Genomic DNA, 20,287 nt, shown 5'->3' on the forward strand with positions numbered 1-20,287 from the left:
GTTAAGGAAAATTCACCTTCCTGAGTTCAAGTTCAGCCTCAGACACTTCCTAGCTATGTGACCCTAGGCAAGTCACTTCACCCTGTTTGCCTTAGTTTCTCCATCTAAAAAAGAACTGGAGAAGGAAATAGCCAACCATTCCATGACCTCGTCCAAGAAAACCCCAAATGAAGTCACAGAGTCAGACATAACTGGAAGGACACTGTTCTCCCAAATGCTAGTTCCTCCTCACCTCCCAAAATTACCTTGCATGCAGTTTGCATTAACTTACATGTGCACAGAATTGCTTTCTCATTAGAACATAAACTCCCTGAGGGCAGGGATTATTTAACTTCTGTCCTCCATGCCTTGCACAATAACTGGCACATTGGAGTCATTTGAGAGAGACTTGTAGAATAATGGACCATTCCTTCTTTTTGGATTCTCTCTCCTGATCTGTGGTGGTTCTCTTTCTCCCTAACTCTCCTCAGTCTACTTTGCAAGAAGATCATCTGTTTCTCAACCTCTTTGTTTGGGTGTCCTCCAGGGCTCTCACCTAAGCCCTTTTCTTATCTTTCTCCACACATGTTCTCATGGTAATATCTGGTCCAGTGGATTCAACTATCATCTCTATATGCAAGTGATTCCCAGGACTGTAAATCTAGCCCTTGTTTCTTTCCTGAGCCTTAATCTTCCATCTCCAACTGCCTGCTGGTCATCTCCCCTTGCCTAACCTTTGTGGTAATGCTCCAAAACTGGATGAGGAAAGCACTATAGAATGTATCATTAGTCATTACCCAAAGAAAAAGTATAATACCTTGGAGAAATTTTAAAACTTGGTCAGGATGTTTTCTCTGAAAATCCAACCCCTTTTCAATGGCTGCAAGTTCCTATTTTGATGGCTCAATTCTCAAAAGCAATAATGTAGTTTTAAATGTCTCAATTCCAAATGGAAGAAAATATCCAAATCATACAAAACAGTATTCTATTTATCCAAACATCTTTTATTTTTATATTCAAATACATGGAAAATAAGAAAACTTGTTCTACACCCTTCCAGAATGTATGTATAATAATGAACTTTTTTTAGTTCCTTTAATTCAAACTAAACAAATGAAAAAAGTAAACTCTGAGAAGCAAAAGGAAAAACTGTTTTACTGGTCAAAATTGTCTTCACTATTTCTTGACTTTTCATCATATATGTCCAAGTTCCCTTCCTCAAACACTCCCTTCTCTTCACATTCAGAATTTTTTTCTGGGTATGCAATTAATGTTATCTTGGGTAGTAAGAAGCACTCAGCATTCAAGACCTGCTCAGCAGTCATTGAATTTCTACAGTAGATTAAACTGGACAGCAGAGTCTTGACATCATCATCCTGAAAACAAGAGAGAGTAGTAAATAAGGGGAGCACCAACTAGAAGAGCCATGAAACCACACTTATCAGTGACCCACTTTTCCCCTAAATATTTTTGTAAAGCTCACAGAACTCTAGATATATTATTTACACTTATGCCACAGACACATCCATCAAGTACATTCATGATCCAAAATAAAAACAGACTTTTTAAAAGAGGTAAAAATTTGCTACTGAACAACTTGAGTCAAACAAAATTTCACATCAATTACTCCTCTCACCCTCCTCCCACCATCCCTTAAACTCCCCATATACCTTTTTCCCCTCTCCTTTAAACAAACAACAAACAAATCCTTCAAGGTGACAGATAATCTGGCATTCAAATGTTTCTATATTGATGTCTCATTTCATTTACCACTTTCCTCATCCTACTTTGGGAGTTTCTCAAAATAATCTCATGAACAGGGCAGCTGGATAGAACAGTGGGTAGAGCACCAGGGCTGGAGTCAGGGGAACCTGGGTCACACACTTTCTAGTTATGTGATTGGGCAAGTCACTAACCCCCAAGGCCCTACCTAGCCTTTGCCAGTCTTCTGCCTTGGAACCAACACACAGTATTAGATTCTATGATGGAAGATGAGGATTTTTTAAATCAAACAGTAGAATATTGTGTTCCTTGTACCTCTTAATCAACTGCAAGTCAATGAAGCCAGATTCTGCAGTATAAAATTCCCCAAACTGCTGATGGTACCTTCCTCATGCTTTCATCAAGCCCATCTCAAGTGCAGAGGGATAATCCTCCACAATTTTAAAGAAATGAAGGCATGAGCATACTCTTCATTAGTTACTGAACTCCCTAAACTGCTTTTCACTGGCAAAAATCTATGTGTTTCCTTCCAAATCATTCAGTATCTAAAAGAAGGAAAGTTACTTTGAAAATTAATCCCACAATTTCCTCAAAATTCTGTCTCCTCTAAGACATTTCGTTTGTGTTTGCCCATTCAGGCTTAGCTGTTCCTTCCATCATTTCATATGCTCTGGTTACTTCTTCATACAGTACATTGGGGACTGAGGTGTCAAGAGTCCAAACTTAATGGCTCTACTGCCAGAGACGAGGAAAAAAGTTGGTCCTAGACATAAATGTTAACGGACTTCTACTTTTCACCTTTGCTTTATTCTTTCCAGGCCCTTTGCATTTCTGCAATCCCCGGGTCTGACATAATCACTTGCATAATTGGTGAAGTGAATAAAAGAAAAAAGAATCAGCTCTAACTGCAACTGGACACTAGATTTCATCCAATTAACTCTGAATACTTTAAGCACTATGGACAAGGCACTGTCCTGGGGACCCAAATTCCTTTGCTCTCAAGAACTTACAAGTCTAGTGGGGGGAGGGGGGCAGTGATCAAGACATATAGAGACATAATTATATGAGTTAAAATACAATAAATATGTGAGGTCGTAGAGGCAAGAGAGTTTTGGAGGGTGGAGAAGGAAGGGAAGGGTACTTTCTAACTTGGAAAGAATCAGAGAGCTCCTAATTCTCCCCTCTCCAGAATCGATCTACTAGTCTCTGCCTTTCTGCTGATCCATTTCATTAACCATTTCAGAAGCCCTTATTCTATTATGAAAAAACTTCCTTCCTTGCTCAATATTCTCTCAAGTAATACCCCTGCCACACTTCCTGATGACTCTGATTATGCTACTTCTGGAGATTTCTTTTACCATCATCATTCCATCACCTCTTCCTTGGGAAGGCATGTCATCAAATGCACATCACTTTTCCCCAAACTCTTCAGAATTAACATGTTTTCCAGGACATTGCCCTACCTTCTTCAAAGATCTCCTTTCTCAACCCCATCTCCCAATGCATATATAATGTGATGGCTGGACATGGGAGATCAGGCAAGCCTCATGCAAAAGATGGCACTCAAGTGAGCCTCAAAAGCAATGAGGGGTTCTTGCAGCAGGATGAAACAAAGAAAGGATAAAGGAGTTTGGGGGGCAGTTAGGTGGCTCAGTAGGTAGAGAGCCAGGCCTGGAAATGGTTGGTCCTGAGATCCAATATGGCCTCAGACACTTCCTAGCCGTGTGACCCTGGGCAAGTTACTTAACCTCAATTGCCCAGCCCTTGCCTTTCTATCTTAAGAGTTGTTGCTAGGACAGAAAGTAAGAGGTTAAAAAAGAGGAAGGGATTTGGAGTTAGAATGCTGGTAAAATGGGTGATGATATGGATCAGTGTTGAGATGATGGCAATAAGAACAACAAAGAGTATTAGTGCCATAGCAAACAACAAACTAAGAGAATACTTTAAGAAACCAGACTCTCTATAATTCCCAATTCTCTGTCACCACAAAAAGAGCAGCTATATTTTTTTTCAGTGGTGGTATTGAGGATCAAAGGATACACAGTTTTATAGCCCTTTCAGTAAAGTTCCAGATTACCCTCCAGAGTGGTTGCATCAGTTCACAACTCCACCAACAATGCATTAATGTATCAATTTTGCCACATTCCCTCCAACATTTACCATTTTGCTTTACTGCCATATTGGCCAATCCAATAGGTATGAGGTGGTACCTCAGAGTTGTTTTAATTTGCATTTCTTTAATCAAGAGGGATTTAGAACATTTTTTCATATGATTATTGATGGCTTTGATTTCTTCTTCTGAAAATTGCTTGTTCATATCCTTTAACCATTTGTCAGTTGAGGATTGGCTTATAGTCTTATAAATTTGACTTAGTTCTTTATAGAGTTGAGAAATTAGACCTATATCAGAGATGCTTGTTATAAAAATTTTTTCCCTATTTATTGTTTCCCTTCTAATCTTGGTTAGCTCTATATAATTCTCAAAGAGTTTATCTTTATATCACCAAACTGCCAGCAGCCTCATTGCCAGTTTGGTGAGTGTAACGTAAAAGATCAGAGAGATTTTCACTCAAATTCCCCTTATTAAGGTTTTAAAGCATTTCTTCCTATGGCTGTTCAATAGCTGCAATTCTCTTGAGAACTGTTTTGTTCACATTTTTTGATCACTTATTTATTGGGAAATGGCTTTTGGTCTTATATTTTAAGAAAAATACCAAACTCTCACCTGAGAGATGGTGGGCAAATCGCCTACAGAAATATAATAAATAATTACAAGCAACTATAGTGTCAATTTACACACTGGTGAGAAAATGAAAAGTTTATGTAACCATATACACCACAATAAAGGTAGTCACTGCTTTGCAAAAGTCTCTAACACAAAGCCTTTCAGAAACTTTACTGGGGGCAGCTGGGTAGCTCAGTGGATTGAGAGCCAGGCCTAGAGACGGGAGGTCCTAGGTTCAAATCCGGCCTCAGCCACTTCCTAGCTGTGTGACCCTGGGCAAGTCACTTGACCCCCATTGCCTACCCTTACCACTCTTCTGCCTTGGAGCCAATACACAGTATTGACTCCAAGACAGAAGGTAAGGGTTTAAAAAAAAAAAAAAGAAACTTTACTGCCTATGAACTCACCAATAATATTTGATTACAGATCAATATTCTGAAAATATAACTTCTACCTATGAATAAAAAAATGCAGAAGTGACAATGGCCAATATAAACACACAAAAATTAGTAATAGAGTGTTTTCTTCAGGTATTAATTGCATAACCAAAGGGAAAAGTAAAATATGCAATATAATTCTTTAATGAGTGGTAAAAGAAAGCTCATGACAGCATTGTCTTCCCCTTCTCAAAGTGCTATCTGCCATCTCAGAAAGATGTTCCATTCCAGGTGACTAAATTGAGGCATACAGTCTGACAGATAAGTGAAGATGCTATTGCCCTTTCCAAACTCGAGGAAGCATTTAAAGGCATTAACAGCCTTCGGACATGAGCATTAGTATAAAATTAATCTCTGAATTCCCAGGCAGCCAAACACAAAAAGTTTACATACCAGATGGAGTCTATCTACTTCTGGAATTCCCTCCTCATTGATCTCAAATTCTTGATTTTGAACACAAAGCTGTAAATAAACAAAAATTTGTTATAACTTTAGTAAGTAAAAAAGTTTTATAGCAAAAACAAGCTTCAAGCACCTTTGCTTCCAAAGCTGTCAAGAGAACAAAGAGATTGCTCAGAGGAACCCAGGGGCTCTGGGCTTCAGCTATACCCTAAGTTCACCACGAAAGAGAACGATTCTTTTAAATGTATTCATCTTCCAACCAGATTCGTGCTAAAAATGATTAGCCTGTACCAAGCCAATTTCACCAATTGGCTTATAAACATTTAACCCCTTTATTTCTACAAAACTGTTAACAACACTGGGTAATTCCCACTTCATTCTCTCAGCATGACTTCCTTCCCTGTCCATCACCTTCCCAGACTTTTCATCCAATATATCCATGGACTATAAATATTTTTAGTTCAATAAAATGCAGAGATGAATATATTGTCTCCTCAAAAATCACATATTCCAAAGTTATGTGAGACTTTATAAAATATTTTCTTCTTTCCCAAAAAAATCTCTGCAGCAAGTTTCTCTAATAAAAGCCTAATATCCAACTTATATAAGGAACTAAAGCAAATATTTATGAGCAAGAGTCCATTTCTCAAATAATAAATCAAAGGACATGAAGAAATAATTCTCAAAGGAAAAAATCCATGCTATTGACAACCCTACAAAAGGTGCTACAAATTATTATAATTTGAGAAAAACAAATTAAAGCAACCCTGAAATCCCATCTCCTATTCCTCAGACTGGGAAAGGACAATAAAGGAAAAAAGACAAACAGTGACAGGCAGAAGGAGGTTGAGAGGAGGCAGCATATTAACCACCATTATTAGGGGGACTGTGAATCCAACCGGCCATCCTGGAAAGCTTTCTGCATCTCTGCCCCAAAAGTTACTCAACCAACCACACCCAGTGACCTGGCAATACCACCACTGAGCCCACAGCCCAGAGAGATCCAAGAAAGAAAAAGGATCCACATACCCACCCAACTGTACTCCTAGAAGCCCCTTTCATTTAGCAGAGGACCAGACCCTAATGGGGCACTCATCAACATGGGAATGTCTAAACAAATCATGGCATGTACATATAATGGGAAAGTTTGTGCTCTTAAGAAATTTCAAAAAGGTTGATTTGAGAGAAACTTGTACACAGCTTTATGAACTGTTGCAGAATACAATGAGCCAAACTTAAGGAATAATGTATGTGATAATAGCACAAAGGAAAACCCAATTCTGAAAGACCCTGGCCCAGATCTGCTCAGGGTCCATCGGACTGCGGACACCTTGCAAGCTGGGACTCTTGCTTCTCTGGGAGGGAGGGAGGAGGGAAAAGAACTTTGGGGTCCCATGGTAAAAAACAAAACAGAAAACATCAAGACAAACTTTCTCAAAGGGAAAAGAAGCCAATGGAAAGGTGCCTGAGGAGGCTTGATAGATAGCAAGTAGGAACCCTAGAAGACCTGGGACAAAGGCTGTCATCAGAGAACTATGGGAACTAAAGGGTAGATGAGCTGCTCCTGTGGCAAGAGCAAGGGAAGCCCCATGGGGCAGCCTCCTCTGAGCTCCCGACAAGCTCGAGCCACAGAAGGAAAATGGGCCACAAAGGAATGAGGAATGTCTGGCATCTTTCATGGTCTCCCAGGCTGCCATGGCTGAAGAATGAACCGCAGAGATGCTGGGCAGCAGAGTCAGAGCTTCTCCACTATGGTTGGACCTGTCACTCCACAGCTAAAGCTGCCAGGAGAGGTGGGGAATGAGTGTTCTGTGCCAATCAGTGGGCAGTTCTCTCTACCTACATACAAGCCAAGAGGAAAGGACACTGCTATAACACATCAATGAAGTCACGCCATGCACAAGAACAAAATCTAGCATCATGTCATGGGCTTATGTGGAAGAATCCCAACGACATCCACACATATTTTAGCAATAACCTCTTGAAAGGACAGGTCTTGTGTCCAACTTGGAAGCCTGCTGCCTCTCCTTAACCTTTCATTCCTCCCTTTTGTTTCAGAGGTGTTACTAGGTATTGATTCCAAGGCAGAAGAACGGTAAGGGCTATGCAATGGGAGTTAAAGGACTTGCCCAGGGTCACACAACTAGGTGGTGTCAGAGGCCCCATTTGATAAGGCCTGGCTCTCAGTCCAGCTAGTTGCCCCACTCTCCTTAACTTTTAATGACCTCCTTTTAAAGATTCGTATTCCTGCCTCATCTTATGCCCTGCGGGTGGCCTTGGGCTAAGTCCACCATTTAAGACTTAGCTCAGACAGGATTCATGAAACCAAGAAAGGCTTTTTTTGATAACAGGCTGCATCAGGGCTGCATGTAGACTGTGTCTGACACTCAAGACCGATCCTATGTCTGGAAAGGCTCATCCCTGAGTTCCCCTGCAGGATGACCACAGCAGCTCTGAAACAGTCTTTACTCAGTCATTAGATACCATCCTTACCTGCATAGGGAGGACATATACTGATAAAAATCACAGATTCTTGAAGTTAAATATTTCTTTCAAAACTGTTAGCAGGGAATCCTGTACTTAAAATTGAATAACGGCTCACATTTATTTCCTCCCTTCTCTAAAGACAGAACAACTGTGGCAGAAAAAGAAAATACCAGAACTCCCTATTTGAAAAACATTTGAAAAACATTGAAAAACAAAGCAACAAATAGCCTACGAGAACTCGGCTTGGGCTTATTTCTAGGGCTTGGGAAATTATCTCTATCCAGATGTGGCGCTTTCTAGACAAATGGGCAAAAGCAGCCTCTTACGCAGAGCTCACACTAGCATACGTGCATTATCTGCAGGGAATGGGAGCTGGGGTTTGGCTTAGCATGTTTTAGGTTACTTTCTTTTTAAAGGAATGCTGTCTCTATTCATTTAAGAGTATCATAAGGAAAAGGAGCAAGTTCCTAACAAAGTGGCTGTCACTCCCACAGGTGCCAAGTGCTTTCGAATCTCTGCTTCTGGAAGCACTGGTCCAATGAACCTCCAAACACAGGGAATGCCAACTAAGGATGGCCTCTCTGGGACATTCCTATTATGCTTCATCAAACTGCAGAAGCCAATTCCTCCTTCTGGGGGAAAAGAAGCAAATAAGCCAAAGGGCAGAAGCCAAGAGAAAAAGAACTAAATTGATAAGCAAGTACCGCCATCACCTCTCAGACTCAGACACTGATTAGAACATGGGCCCAAAGGGAAACTGTGATGTGCACATTAATCAGACCAAGGGGCCCAAAAGAGGAATGCTGAATCAGCTCTCAGATGAGTGGCTCTAACAAGCACTTTTTAAATGAAGGGCCGCCTCCCCCTGAAGAATGGCTTCACTCTGGGGAATAGCTGTCCTCTGAGGAGGGCACACACAAGGTGACATACAGATGTCCCACCCCCAGACTGACCGCACCAAGCCTATGCACCCTCAGAGGGCCCAGGCCCAGGACTAGAACGTCCCTTTGTCTCCTCTCTCTCAAGACAATTTGCTGACCAGGTGGCAGTCCATAGGAGGCCTCTCCTGGAGCGTCCATGGTTCAAGGCAGTCTCCTTAGGGACCCCCTGCTGTCAATCACAGAGCTCTTTCTCACACTGGCTCACTGGAGAAGGGGATCCCCCATCACTCCATGATACATTCTAACACTTGCCTCCTCCTGATCTGGGCAGCAACTGCAACTTGTGAGGAAGAAATAAGGAAAATTATTCCAATATAGTTATTCCTGCAGGAGCAGGAAGGAAACCATAAAAACAAACCTGGTAAGCTCAATTGGAACGGGGATTCCAAGAAGCCCTGGCAGATGGGCAGCATCCATGGCTCCATGCGAAATGAGGGAATGGGCTTCAATTCTGATCAGGGGTCAAATACAACCAGAGTAACTACATTATGTGTAGAAAGCTTCAACAGAGAAAAATAAATAGGGATAAAAAGGAATACACCTTCTTCTCAGCACCACATGGTACATTCACAAAGATTGACCATACATTAGGTCACAGAAACATGGCACAGAAATGCAGAAAAGCAGAAATAATAAATCAGATCACAAGGCAATAAAAATAATGATCAGTAAAGGTACATGGAAAACCAAATCAAAAACTAATTGGAAACTAAGCAATATGATACTCCAAAATCGTTTAGTTAGAGAAGAAATCATAGAAACAATTAATAATTTCATCGAGGAAAATGACAATGGCGAGACATCCTTTCAAACCTTTTGGGATGCAGCCAAAGCGGTAATCGGAGGTAAATTCATATCCCTGAATGCTTATATTAACAAACTAGGGAGAGCAGAGATCAATCAATTGGAAATGCAAATAAAAAAAACTCGAAAGTGACCAAATTAAAAACCCCCAGCAGAAAACCAAACTAGAAATCCTAAAAATTAAGGGAGAAATTAATAAAATCGAAAGTGATAGAACTATTGATTTAATAAATAAGACAAGAAGCTGGTACTTTGAAAAAACAAACAAAATAGACAAAGTACTGGTCAATCTAATTTAAAAAAGGAAGGAAGAAAAGCAAATGAACAGCATCAAAGATGAAAAGGGGGACATCACCTCTGATGAAGAGGAAATTAAGGTAATCATTAAAAATTACTTTGCCCAATTATATGGCAATAAATATACCAATTTAAGTGATATGGATGAATATATACAAAAATACAAACTGCCTAGACTAACAGAAGAAGAAATAGAATTCTTAAATAATCCCATATCAGAAAATGAAATCCAACAGGCCATCAAAGAACTTCCTAAGAAAAAATCCCCAGGGCCTGATGGATTCACCAGTGAATTCTATCAAACATTCAGAGAACAGTTAATCCCAATACTATACAAACTTTTTGACATAATAAGCAAAGAGGGAGTTCCTTTTATGACACAAACATGGTACTGATTCCAAAACCAGGCAGGTCAAAAACAGAGAAAAAAAACTATAGACCAATCTCCCTAATGAATATAGATGCAAAAATCTTAAATAGGATACTAGCAAAAAGACTCCAGCAAATGATCAGAAGGGTCATTCACCATGATCAAGTAGGATTCATACCAGGGATGCAGGGCTGGTTCAACATTAGGAAAACCATCCACATAATTGACCACATCAACAAGCAAACCAGCAAGAACCACATGATTATCTCAATAGATGCAGAAAAAGCCTTTGATAAAATACAACACCCATTCCTACTAAAAACACTAGAAAGCATAGGAATAGAAGGGTCATTCCTAAAAATAATAAACAGTATCTATCTAAAACCATCAGCAAACATCATCTGCAATGGGGATAAACTAGACGCATTCCCAATAAGATCAGGAGTGAAACAAGGATGCCCATTATCACCTCTGCTATTTGACATTGTACTAGAAACACTATCAGTAGCAATTAGAGAAGAAAAAGGAATTGAAGGCATCAAAATAGGCAAGGAGGAGACCAAGTTATCACTCTTTGCGGATGACATGATGCTCTACTTAAAGAATCCTAGAGATTCAACCAAAAAGCTAATTGAAATAATCAACAACTTTAGCAAAGTTGCAGGATACAAAATAAACCCACATAAATCATCAGCTTTTCTATATATCTCCAACACAGCTCATCAGCAAAAACTAGAAAGAGAAATCCCATTCAAAATCACCTTAGGCAAAATAAAATACCTAGGAATCTACCTCCCTAGACAAACACAGGAACTATATGAACACAACTACAAAACACTCGCCACACAACTAAAACTAGACTTGAACAAATGGAAAAACATTAACTGCTCATGGATAGGACGAGCCAATATAATAAAAATGACCATCCTACCCAAACTTATTTATCTATTTAGTGCCATACCCATTGAACTACCAAAATACTTCTTCACTGATTTAGAAAAAACCATAACAAAGTTCATTTGGAAGAACAAAAGATCAAGGATATCCAGGGAAATAATGAAAAAAAACACATATGATGGGGGCCTTGCAGTCCCTGACCTAAAACTATATTACAAAGCAGCAGTCATCAAAACAATTTGGTACTGGCTAAGAAATAGAAAGGAAGATCAGTGGAATAGACTGGGGGAAAGCGACCTCAGCAAGACAGTATACGATAAACCCAAAGATCCCAGCTTTTGGGACAAAAATCCACTATTCGATAAAAACTGCTGGGAAAATTGGAAGACAGTGTGGGAGAGACTAGGAATTGATCAACACCTCACACCCTACACCAAGATGAATTCAAAATGGGTGAGTGACTTAAACATAAAGAAGGAAACCATAAGTAAATTGGGTAAACACAGAATAGTATACATGTCAGATCTTTGGGAGGGGAAAGGCTTTAAAACCAAGCAAGACATAGAAAGAATCACAAAATGTAAAATAAATAATTTCAACTACATCAAATTAAAAGGCTTTTGTACAAACAAAACCAACATAACTAAAATCAGAAGGAAAACAACAAATTGGGGAAAAATATTCATAAAAACCTCTGACAAAGGTTTAATTACTCAAATTTCTAAAGAGCTAAATCAATTGTACAAAAAATCAAGCCATTCTCCAATTGATAAATGGGCAAGGGACATGGATAGGCAGTTCTCAGATAAAGAAATCAAAACTATTAACAAGCACATGAAGAAGTGCTCTAAATCTCTTATAATCAGAGAGATGCAAATAAAAACAACTCTGAGGTATCACCTCACACCTAGTAGATTGGCCAACATAACAGCAAAGGAAAGTAATGAATGCTGGAGGGGATGTGGCCAAGTAGGGACATTAATTCATTGCTGGTGGAGTTGTGAACTGATCCAACCATTCTGGAGGGCAATTTGGAACTATGCCCAAAGGGCGACAAAAGAATATCTACCCTTTGATCCAGCCATAGCACTGCTGGGTCTGTACACCAAAGAGATAATGGACACAAAGACTTGTACAAAAATATTCATAGCTGCGCTCTTTGTGGTGGCCCAAAACTGGAAAACGAGGGGATGCCCATCAATTGGGGAATGGCTGAACAAACTGTGGTATATGTTGGTGATGGAATACTATTGTGCTAAAAGGAATAATAAAGTGGAGAAGTTCCATGGAGACTGGAACAACCTCCAGGAAGTGATGCAGAGCGAGAGGAGCAGAACTAGGAGAACATTGTACACAGAGACTAATACACTGTGGTATAATCGAACGTAATGGACTTCTCCATTAGTGGCGGTGTAATGTCCCTGAACAACTTGCAGGGATCCAGGAGAAAAAAACACCATTCATAAGCAAAGGATAAACTATGGGAGTGGAAACACCGAGAAAAAGCAACTGCCTGAATACAGAGGTTGAGGGGACATGACAGAGGATAGACTCTAAATGAACACTCTAATGCAAATACTATCAACAAAGCAATGGGTTCAAATCAAGAAAACATCTAATGCCCAGTGGACTTACACGTCGGCTATGGGGGGTGGGGGGGGGGGGGAGGAAAAGAAAATGATCTATGTCTTTAACGAATAATGCTTGGAAATGATCAAATAAAATATATTTAAAAAAAAAAAAAAGAATTGGACAAGAAAAAAAAACACTAGAAAGCATAGGAATAGAAGGGTCATTCCTAAAAATAATAAACAGTATCTATCTAAAACCATCAGCTAATATCATCTGCAATGGGGATAAACTAGAAGCCTTCCCAATAAGATCAGGAGTGAAACAAGGATGCCCATTATCACCTCTACTATTTGACATTGTACTAGAAACACTAGCAGTAGCAATTAGAGAAGAAAAAGGAATTGAAGGCATCAAAATAGGCAAGGAGGAGACCAAGTTATCACTCTTTGCAGATGACATGATGCTCTACTTAAAGAATCCTAGAGATTCAACCAAAAAGCTAATTGAAATAATCAACAACTTTAGCAAAGTTGCAGGATACAAAATAAACTCACATAAGTCATCAGCTTTTCTATATATCTCCAACACAGCTCATCAGCAAAAACTAGAAAGAGAAATCCCATTCAAAATCACCTTAGGCAAAATAAAATACCTAGGAATCTACCTCCCTAGACAAACACAGGAACTATATGAACACAACTACAAAACACTCACCACACAACTAAAACTAGACTTGAGCAATTGGAAAAACATTAACTGCTCATGGGTAGGATGATCCAATATAATAAAAATGACCATCCTACCCAAACTTATTTATCTATTTAGTGCCATACCCATGGAACTCCCAAAAAATTTCTTTACTGATTTGGAAAAAACCATAACAAAGTTCATTTGGAATAACAAAAGATCAAGGATATCCAGGGAAATAATGAAAAAAAAAACACAAATGAGGGGGGCCTTGCAGTCCCAGACCTCAAACTATATTACAAAGCAGCAGTCATCAAAACAATTTGGTACTAAGAGACAGAAAGGAGGATCAGTGGAATAGACTGGGGGCAAGCGACCTCAGCCAGACAGTATACGATAAACCCAAAGATCCCAGGTTTTGGGACAAAAATCCACTATTTGATAAAAAGTGCTGGGAAAATTGGAAGACAGTGTGGGAGAGATTAGGAATTGATCAACACCTCACACCCTACACCAAGATAAATTCCAAATGAATCAAGCCATTCCCCAATTGATAAATGGGCAAGGGACATGGATAGGCAGTTCTCAGATAAAGAAATCAAAACTATTAATAAGCACATGAAGAAGTGCTCTAAATCTCTTTTAATCAGAGAGATGCAAATAAAAACAACTCTGAGGTATCACCTCACACCTAGTAGATTGGCCAACATAACAGCAAAGGAAAGTAATGAATGCTGGAGGGGATGTGGCCAAGTAGGGACATTAATTCATTGCTGGTGGAGTTGTGAACTGATCCAGCCATTCTGGAGGGCAATTTGGAACTATGCACAAAGGGCAATAAAAGAATATCTACCCTTTGATCCAGCCATAGCACTGCTGTACTTGTACCCCAAAGAGATAATGGACACAAAGACTTGTACAAGACTATTCATAGCTGTGCTCTTTGTGGTGGCCAAAAATTGGAAAACGAGGGGATGCCCATCAATTGGGGAATGGCTGAGCAAATTTTGGTATATGTTGGTGATGGAATACTATTGTGCTGAAAGGAATAATAAAGTGGAGGAATTCCATGGAGACTGGAACAACCTCCAGGAAGTGATGCAGAGCGAGAGGAGCAGAACCAGGAGAACATTGTACACAGAGACAAACACACTGTGGTATAATTGAACGTAATGGACTTCTCTATTAGTGGCGGTGTAATGTCCCTGAACAATCTGCAGGGATCTAGGAGAAAAAACACTATCCATAAGCAGTGGACAAACTGTGGGAGTAGAAACATGGAGGAAAAGCAACTGCCTGACTACAGCAGTTGAGGGGACATGACAGAGGAGAGACTCTAAACGAACACTCTAATGCAAATATTAACAACATGGCAATGGGTTCGAATCAAGAACACATGTGATACCCAGTGGAATCATGCGTCGGCAGCTACAGGGGGTGGGGGGGAGGAAAAGAAAATGATCTTTGTCTTTAATGAATAATGCATGGAAATGATCAAATAAAATACTATAAAATTTAAAAAAAAAGAAAGAAAGCTTCAACAGACTTTTCTGGGAAGGAAATATGTCCCAGGATGAGGAAGACAACAGGAAGAGAGGGAATGAGGCAAGGGACAAAGAAACACTTCTAAAAAAAAAGAAAGAAAGGCTTCATTTTCTAATAGAAACTCCAATGTTTTATACCTAGAGGAAAAAAGTTTACAGCAGAACCAGCTTGGAAGAAAAACTGGTTTTTAAAAGAAAGCCCATTCTTGGTCACTGCTAAACCTTCACATTTGGAAAACCATGTCAGTAAGAAACAACATACCCACAGCAAAAGACAGCCATAAGCATACAAGTCTGAAGATGGAGAAGCTGGCTGACCCACTTTCAATTCTGGAGACATCAGGTTCAAGCCACCAATTGACATGGAATTCATAGCGGTTCGCTGGCTCTGCACAGAAGAGAAGGCACACATTCTTTAAGTGGTATAAAGTTTAGTCACTTTTTATTCCATGCTTTTCACTCCTCTAAGATGTATTTTACAAGCTCCTTGCAGACTTCTTTACATTCCTTCTTCCTGAACTCAAAAATGATAAGATTTAATTTTATGCCCTGAAAAATCCCTTTTCCTTAGTTCATCTTTAAATCATTCCCACAAAATTTAAAATACTCACCACTGACTCCAAGTTTAAACAAAGTTTCAGTTACATAGTTACTATTAACATTACTTGTTGACTCACTTCATCATTTAATTTGACATTTTATTTTCTAGTAGACTTCTGGGAGACATTATGCATTAATGGATAGAATGACCTTTGGAGTTATAAATCGAGTTATGCCACTTTCCTACACCTGTTACCACAACCCTAGCCAAATGACTCCCCTTCCAAGGATGAAATGACAACGACCCACCAAAATCAAGCAAACCAACAGACCCTCAAAGGTCTAAGAGGGGTTCTGAGTTCTAAAGAAAGTCACTTTTCACAGGAATCTCTAAAATCCCTCAGTCAATAGTGGTTGTACATGTGAGCTCTTCTTCTAGAGGCAACAATGCATTACTTTATGATTCCTATTGGGGCCAAACCTTGAAATCAGAGAGCCAAGATTACAGGACACCATCATTGGGCACTTAATGGTAAATGCTGACGCCATCCAAGCTCCACTTCCACTAAATGGATCTATTATTTTTCACTGAAATTATTGACTAATTTTAAATTTTCTCCTAATTTGAACACAATGTAGATCAAAGTTTTTTTGCTGTGATCTAAGGAGTTGATAAGGAAATCTAAATGGAAACAGTATCATAGAAGGAATATTTGACAGGATCTCAAGCTATTTTTTAATCTATTTAGAGCAGCCAAATTTCATGCAATTGCTACCACTACTAATAGCTGCCATTATTTGGTACTGTAAGATTTTAAGTGTGTTGCTTTGTTTGATTAATGAATTAAGGACAGAATCTATTAGTTTACCACCATGTGTGCTTGGAAAATGAAATGTCATCTTTGCAAAATAACAGACATAATGCAGATTCCTGGTGCCACTGATTCTGCCTGGCCTGACACTGGTCATTATTTCGTGACTACTATATCGATATACTGCTCTCATGCTAGGGGCCCTTCCTCCAATCTTCCACTCCCCAGAGTACATTCTATCAACAATATTGAAAGCACTTCTAGACTCCTAGTCTTCAGTGAGATGCAAGAGCAGAAAAAGTCATTTTTCTTTCAAATATCTGAGGTTTTCAATGAGAACCAAAATGAAGGTAGAATATCTCTTCCATCAAGTTAACTTCAATTAGCTAAAAAGTCAGTTACTTTTAAAAGTTATTTCCCGAATGTTTACTATGTATGCAGCACTGAAAACAGAAGTAAAAATTTCCCCCCTGGCAAGGCAGATAATGGAGTGAAAAGAGCCAGATTCCAGAAGAGCAGCAAGTTCTAAGGTCCCTGGATGTTAACCCACTCTGCCAGGCCTCATTTCAAGGGCTGTATTACACTCTAGGCTGTCTGAGAAGGAGCCACCCTTCCTGAGAAAGTGTTAAGCAGGCTCTAGGTGACCACCTGTCCCAGGTGTTAGAGAGATTCTTTTGGGTGTGAGTTGCTACAGTCCCTTCCAACTCTACATTTCTATAATTCTGGGAAATGGGGCAGCAAAGTAGCACAGTGGAGAGAGTTCCAAGTCTGGAATCAAGAAGACCTAAGTTCACATCTGGCCTCAGACATGAGCTGTGTGACCCTGGGCAAGTCACTTAACCCTGTCTGTCTCAGTTTCCTCATTCATAAAATGTGCTTGAAAAGGAAAAAGACAACCCATCCAAGATCTTTGTTAAGAAAACTCCCAATGGGATCATGAAGTTGGACTCAAATAATCAACTAGATAACAATAATTCTGGCTCAAACTGATTGGTTGGATGACCATCCTGGATTCCATAAGTAAAATGTAGTCAGCAGCACCCATATATACTGCCTACCTTGCAAACCCTTGAGTACTCTCCAAGGGAAGTGTCATAAAAGTAACCCGATTATTGGAAAAGATCAGAAATGTGGATGATGTCAGTCATTATAGAGACACAGATGATCCCCCTCCTCTGCCACCCAAATCCCTCCCCCTTCTCCTACAGCTCTACGGCCAAAACGACCTTCACTCCCTGCCTGGTCTGATCAACAGAGGGAAATGGCTCTAAGTAGAGAATATGAAAAATTTCAGGCATCTCTGTGAAAGGGTCCATAAGAAGCAGCCTTTGGGGTCTATCATTAATTTAGGCTTTTTTTCCCAAGCATTTAACATAGCAATGTTAGGACCATCCTCCCAACAGCAAGCCAACCTCGAGTGGCCTCTTGGCATCTTCTTCCCATTCTACTGTTCTGCCCTGGGGGGCCAGTTTTGGAACAAGGCTCAAAACCCCTCCATATAAGATCCCTTTAAATACTTGGACAGAGCTATCATGAGTTGAGCCTGCATCTTTTTTTCTCTCCAGGCTACACATGTCTAATTGTCTTTATCTGATCCTAAGATGCATTTTTATTTCAAATTCATGACTCCACTTGAGAGTAACCTTGGATTTCTGTCAGACTGGCTTTTGATCAGAAAACCGGACAACGACTTTCATTTGTCTGTTCGTTGGGGGGAACACAGTAAAAATCATCCCAGCTTTGCACAGATGGTATCACTTTATGATCCGAAGGTGACCACGTGAAAGTCAGCCACCATTCCATCCAGAATGGACAAATGGAAATACTTTCCTTCGGCTTCTTGTAAATGAGCCCTTTTACAAAACCCTGGCAGTGCTCGGGAAGCCCCGCAGCCAAAATGCTATCAGCTGGATCTCTACAGAGGCAAGCCAAGCCATCACTTTCTCCTACTGGAAAGCCACCCTCCTTAACTCAGGATCTATTGTGATGGAGTCACTTCAGGAAAGCCCAAGGCAGCTCCTGCCAGTCAAACAATGCCAATCTGTGCCCCAGCCTGGCGTGTAGAGCACCTCCATGAGGCCCTCTCCGAAGCCCCCCAGGAGGCTGACACTCTGTGGCCCTCCTTAAAATCGGCAGCGCCTTCGGCTGGCTTTTGCTCTCCCCTTCTTCACTCCCTACATGGGATCTGACTTGGATATGTGTTATCACAGCCCTGAAAGAGGCCGAGGGCTTCTGGAGGGAAGGAGCCACCTCATTTCTCGCCTGGTATTCCGCAGTGGAGCAGAGTGCTTTGTACGAGCATCGTCTGAAAAATGGATTGTGCATTCTGTCCCGAGCTTCCAAGGGGCTGGTCCAGCCCAGCTCTGCAGGTGATTAGACTTTCCAAGAAAATGCCTTGATTGTGGCAAGACTCCACAAACACACTTGAATAGGAGCTCTTGGAGAACAGGGAGTTTCATTCTCTGTGTTTGTACCCTGAGCCTAGGACAGTGTCTGACACGTAGCAGGCTCTGAATGTTTGCTAGCTGAACGACATCAAAAGTGCCCAAGCATTCTCACTAGCTCTACACTTAAGGCTCCACTTGGACCACTCCTAACTCAGAAGCAGGAAGCCCCTAAGAGCGAGACAGAGAAGTGAGTGAGGCTGGACATATCCATCCCTGAGCCTCTGCTCTAAGTGCACAGCCAACTTCAAGGCTCCCTGAGAAGAGTCTCCCATTTACAGTAATTCAGAGAAATAAACCCCGACACTAGACTTTTACCACAGATTTGGTGAAGTCAAAATCTCCCACAATTCCTCGTTCTCGGTTCAAGACAAAGATGTTGTTATGATGCAGAGAGCCGTGGATGATGTTAGCTTTATGCAGTGTGTGAAGTCCGTGTGCCACACCCTTCATGACCTTCAGAGCTTCCTAGAGTTTAACAAAGAAAAATTTTTTTTAAGTCAACTTGTCTACTCTCTGCCCTCTAATCCTATCAGGGGCTCTGAATTCCATAAAGAAGCCCTCCTCAAAAAAACCAGGGTGAATTCTCAAATAGGAACTATTCAGAGGTAAAGAAAAGTAGCTCAACCAGGGCCAGATGAAGCTCTAGGTTTAAAATTGAAGAGACAGGAACATTTTTCCATTTTTCCAAGACAGCAACACATCCAAATCCCATTTAGTCATTATTTTAATGAGGATTATTTAAGAAAAGAAGATCAAGTTTACACTGATATAATGAGAAAAGAGAAATGGAAAATACTAAATAAGACTCAAGCCAGACTTCATACTATATGTTAAAATCCAATTGCATTAATTAACTTGATGTTTTAAAGTCAGGAAAAGGTAGAAAGAAAGGAAGACTTTCTCTGTGATCGATAAAAATATTGTAAAATAGAAGGAATTATGAGGGGGGGAAGATTGCTATAACAACCAAAAAAAAAAGGATTTTCTAGGCTGAAAAGTAATGTTTAAAAAAAAAGAACAAGTCAGGGAAAAAATTGGGATAAATCCTGTGAGATAAACATCTGGCATCCAGAATCAAAAGGAAATGGATACAAATCCCTAAGAATAATGACCATTCCCCAGTGGGGAAATAGTTAAAAATAGACAAAGCAGGTGATTTTCAAAGGAAAACACACGAATTATGAACAAGTAAAAAAATGTTTAAATTCTAACCGACTGAAAAATGCATATTAAAAACTTTAAGGCACCAACAAGCACCTAGCAAATTGGTGATGAAAACAATTACATTCAATATGTACAGAAGCCAAGAGGGAAAAGGCATTCCATTACTTTGTTGGTGAGATTATAAATTAGGGTCAGATTTTGAGAGCAAGATGGTAATACAGTTAGCTACAATAACTGCTAGTACCTTTGACTCATATTTCACTACCAGAACTACATACAGCTCAAAGATATTATTAAAAATGAATAAATAGGCTTATATGTAAAAGACAGAAATATTTGCCACTGCCTTGTTTTGGAGTGGTAGAAAGTACCCATATCCTGAACAATTCAAATAAGTGATAGTCTACTAAGGCAGTCAAATTCTATTGCATAACCAAAAAAATGCACTCTGAAAAGCCAA

General features: G+C 39.9%; 1 protein-coding gene across 4 annotated transcripts in view; it reads right to left on the reverse strand.

The window, feature by feature from the left end:
• Positions 1-962: 962 nt before the first annotated feature.
• STK31 (serine/threonine kinase 31) overlaps positions 963-20,287 on the reverse strand; it is a 72,705-nt gene continuing 53,380 nt past the window's right edge. For all 4 annotated transcript variants that reach the window (XM_007505355.3, XM_016426508.2, XM_007505356.3 and 1 more), the window contains exons 21-24: positions 18,979-19,128; positions 15,127-15,252; positions 5,257-5,325; positions 963-1,355 (exon numbers count right to left, since the gene is read on the reverse strand). In XM_007505355.3, coding sequence (XP_007505417.1) covers positions 1,134-1,355; positions 5,257-5,325; positions 15,127-15,252; positions 18,979-19,128 — 567 coding nt within the window. In that variant the 3' untranslated portion in view covers positions 963-1,133. The remainder of the gene's footprint in view (positions 1,356-5,256; positions 5,326-15,126; positions 15,253-18,978; positions 19,129-20,287) is intronic.

This window comes from Monodelphis domestica, chromosome 5 (genome assembly GCF_027887165.1).
Source record: "Monodelphis domestica isolate mMonDom1 chromosome 5, mMonDom1.pri, whole genome shotgun sequence".
NCBI lineage: Eukaryota > Metazoa > Chordata > Mammalia > Didelphimorphia > Didelphidae > Monodelphis > Monodelphis domestica.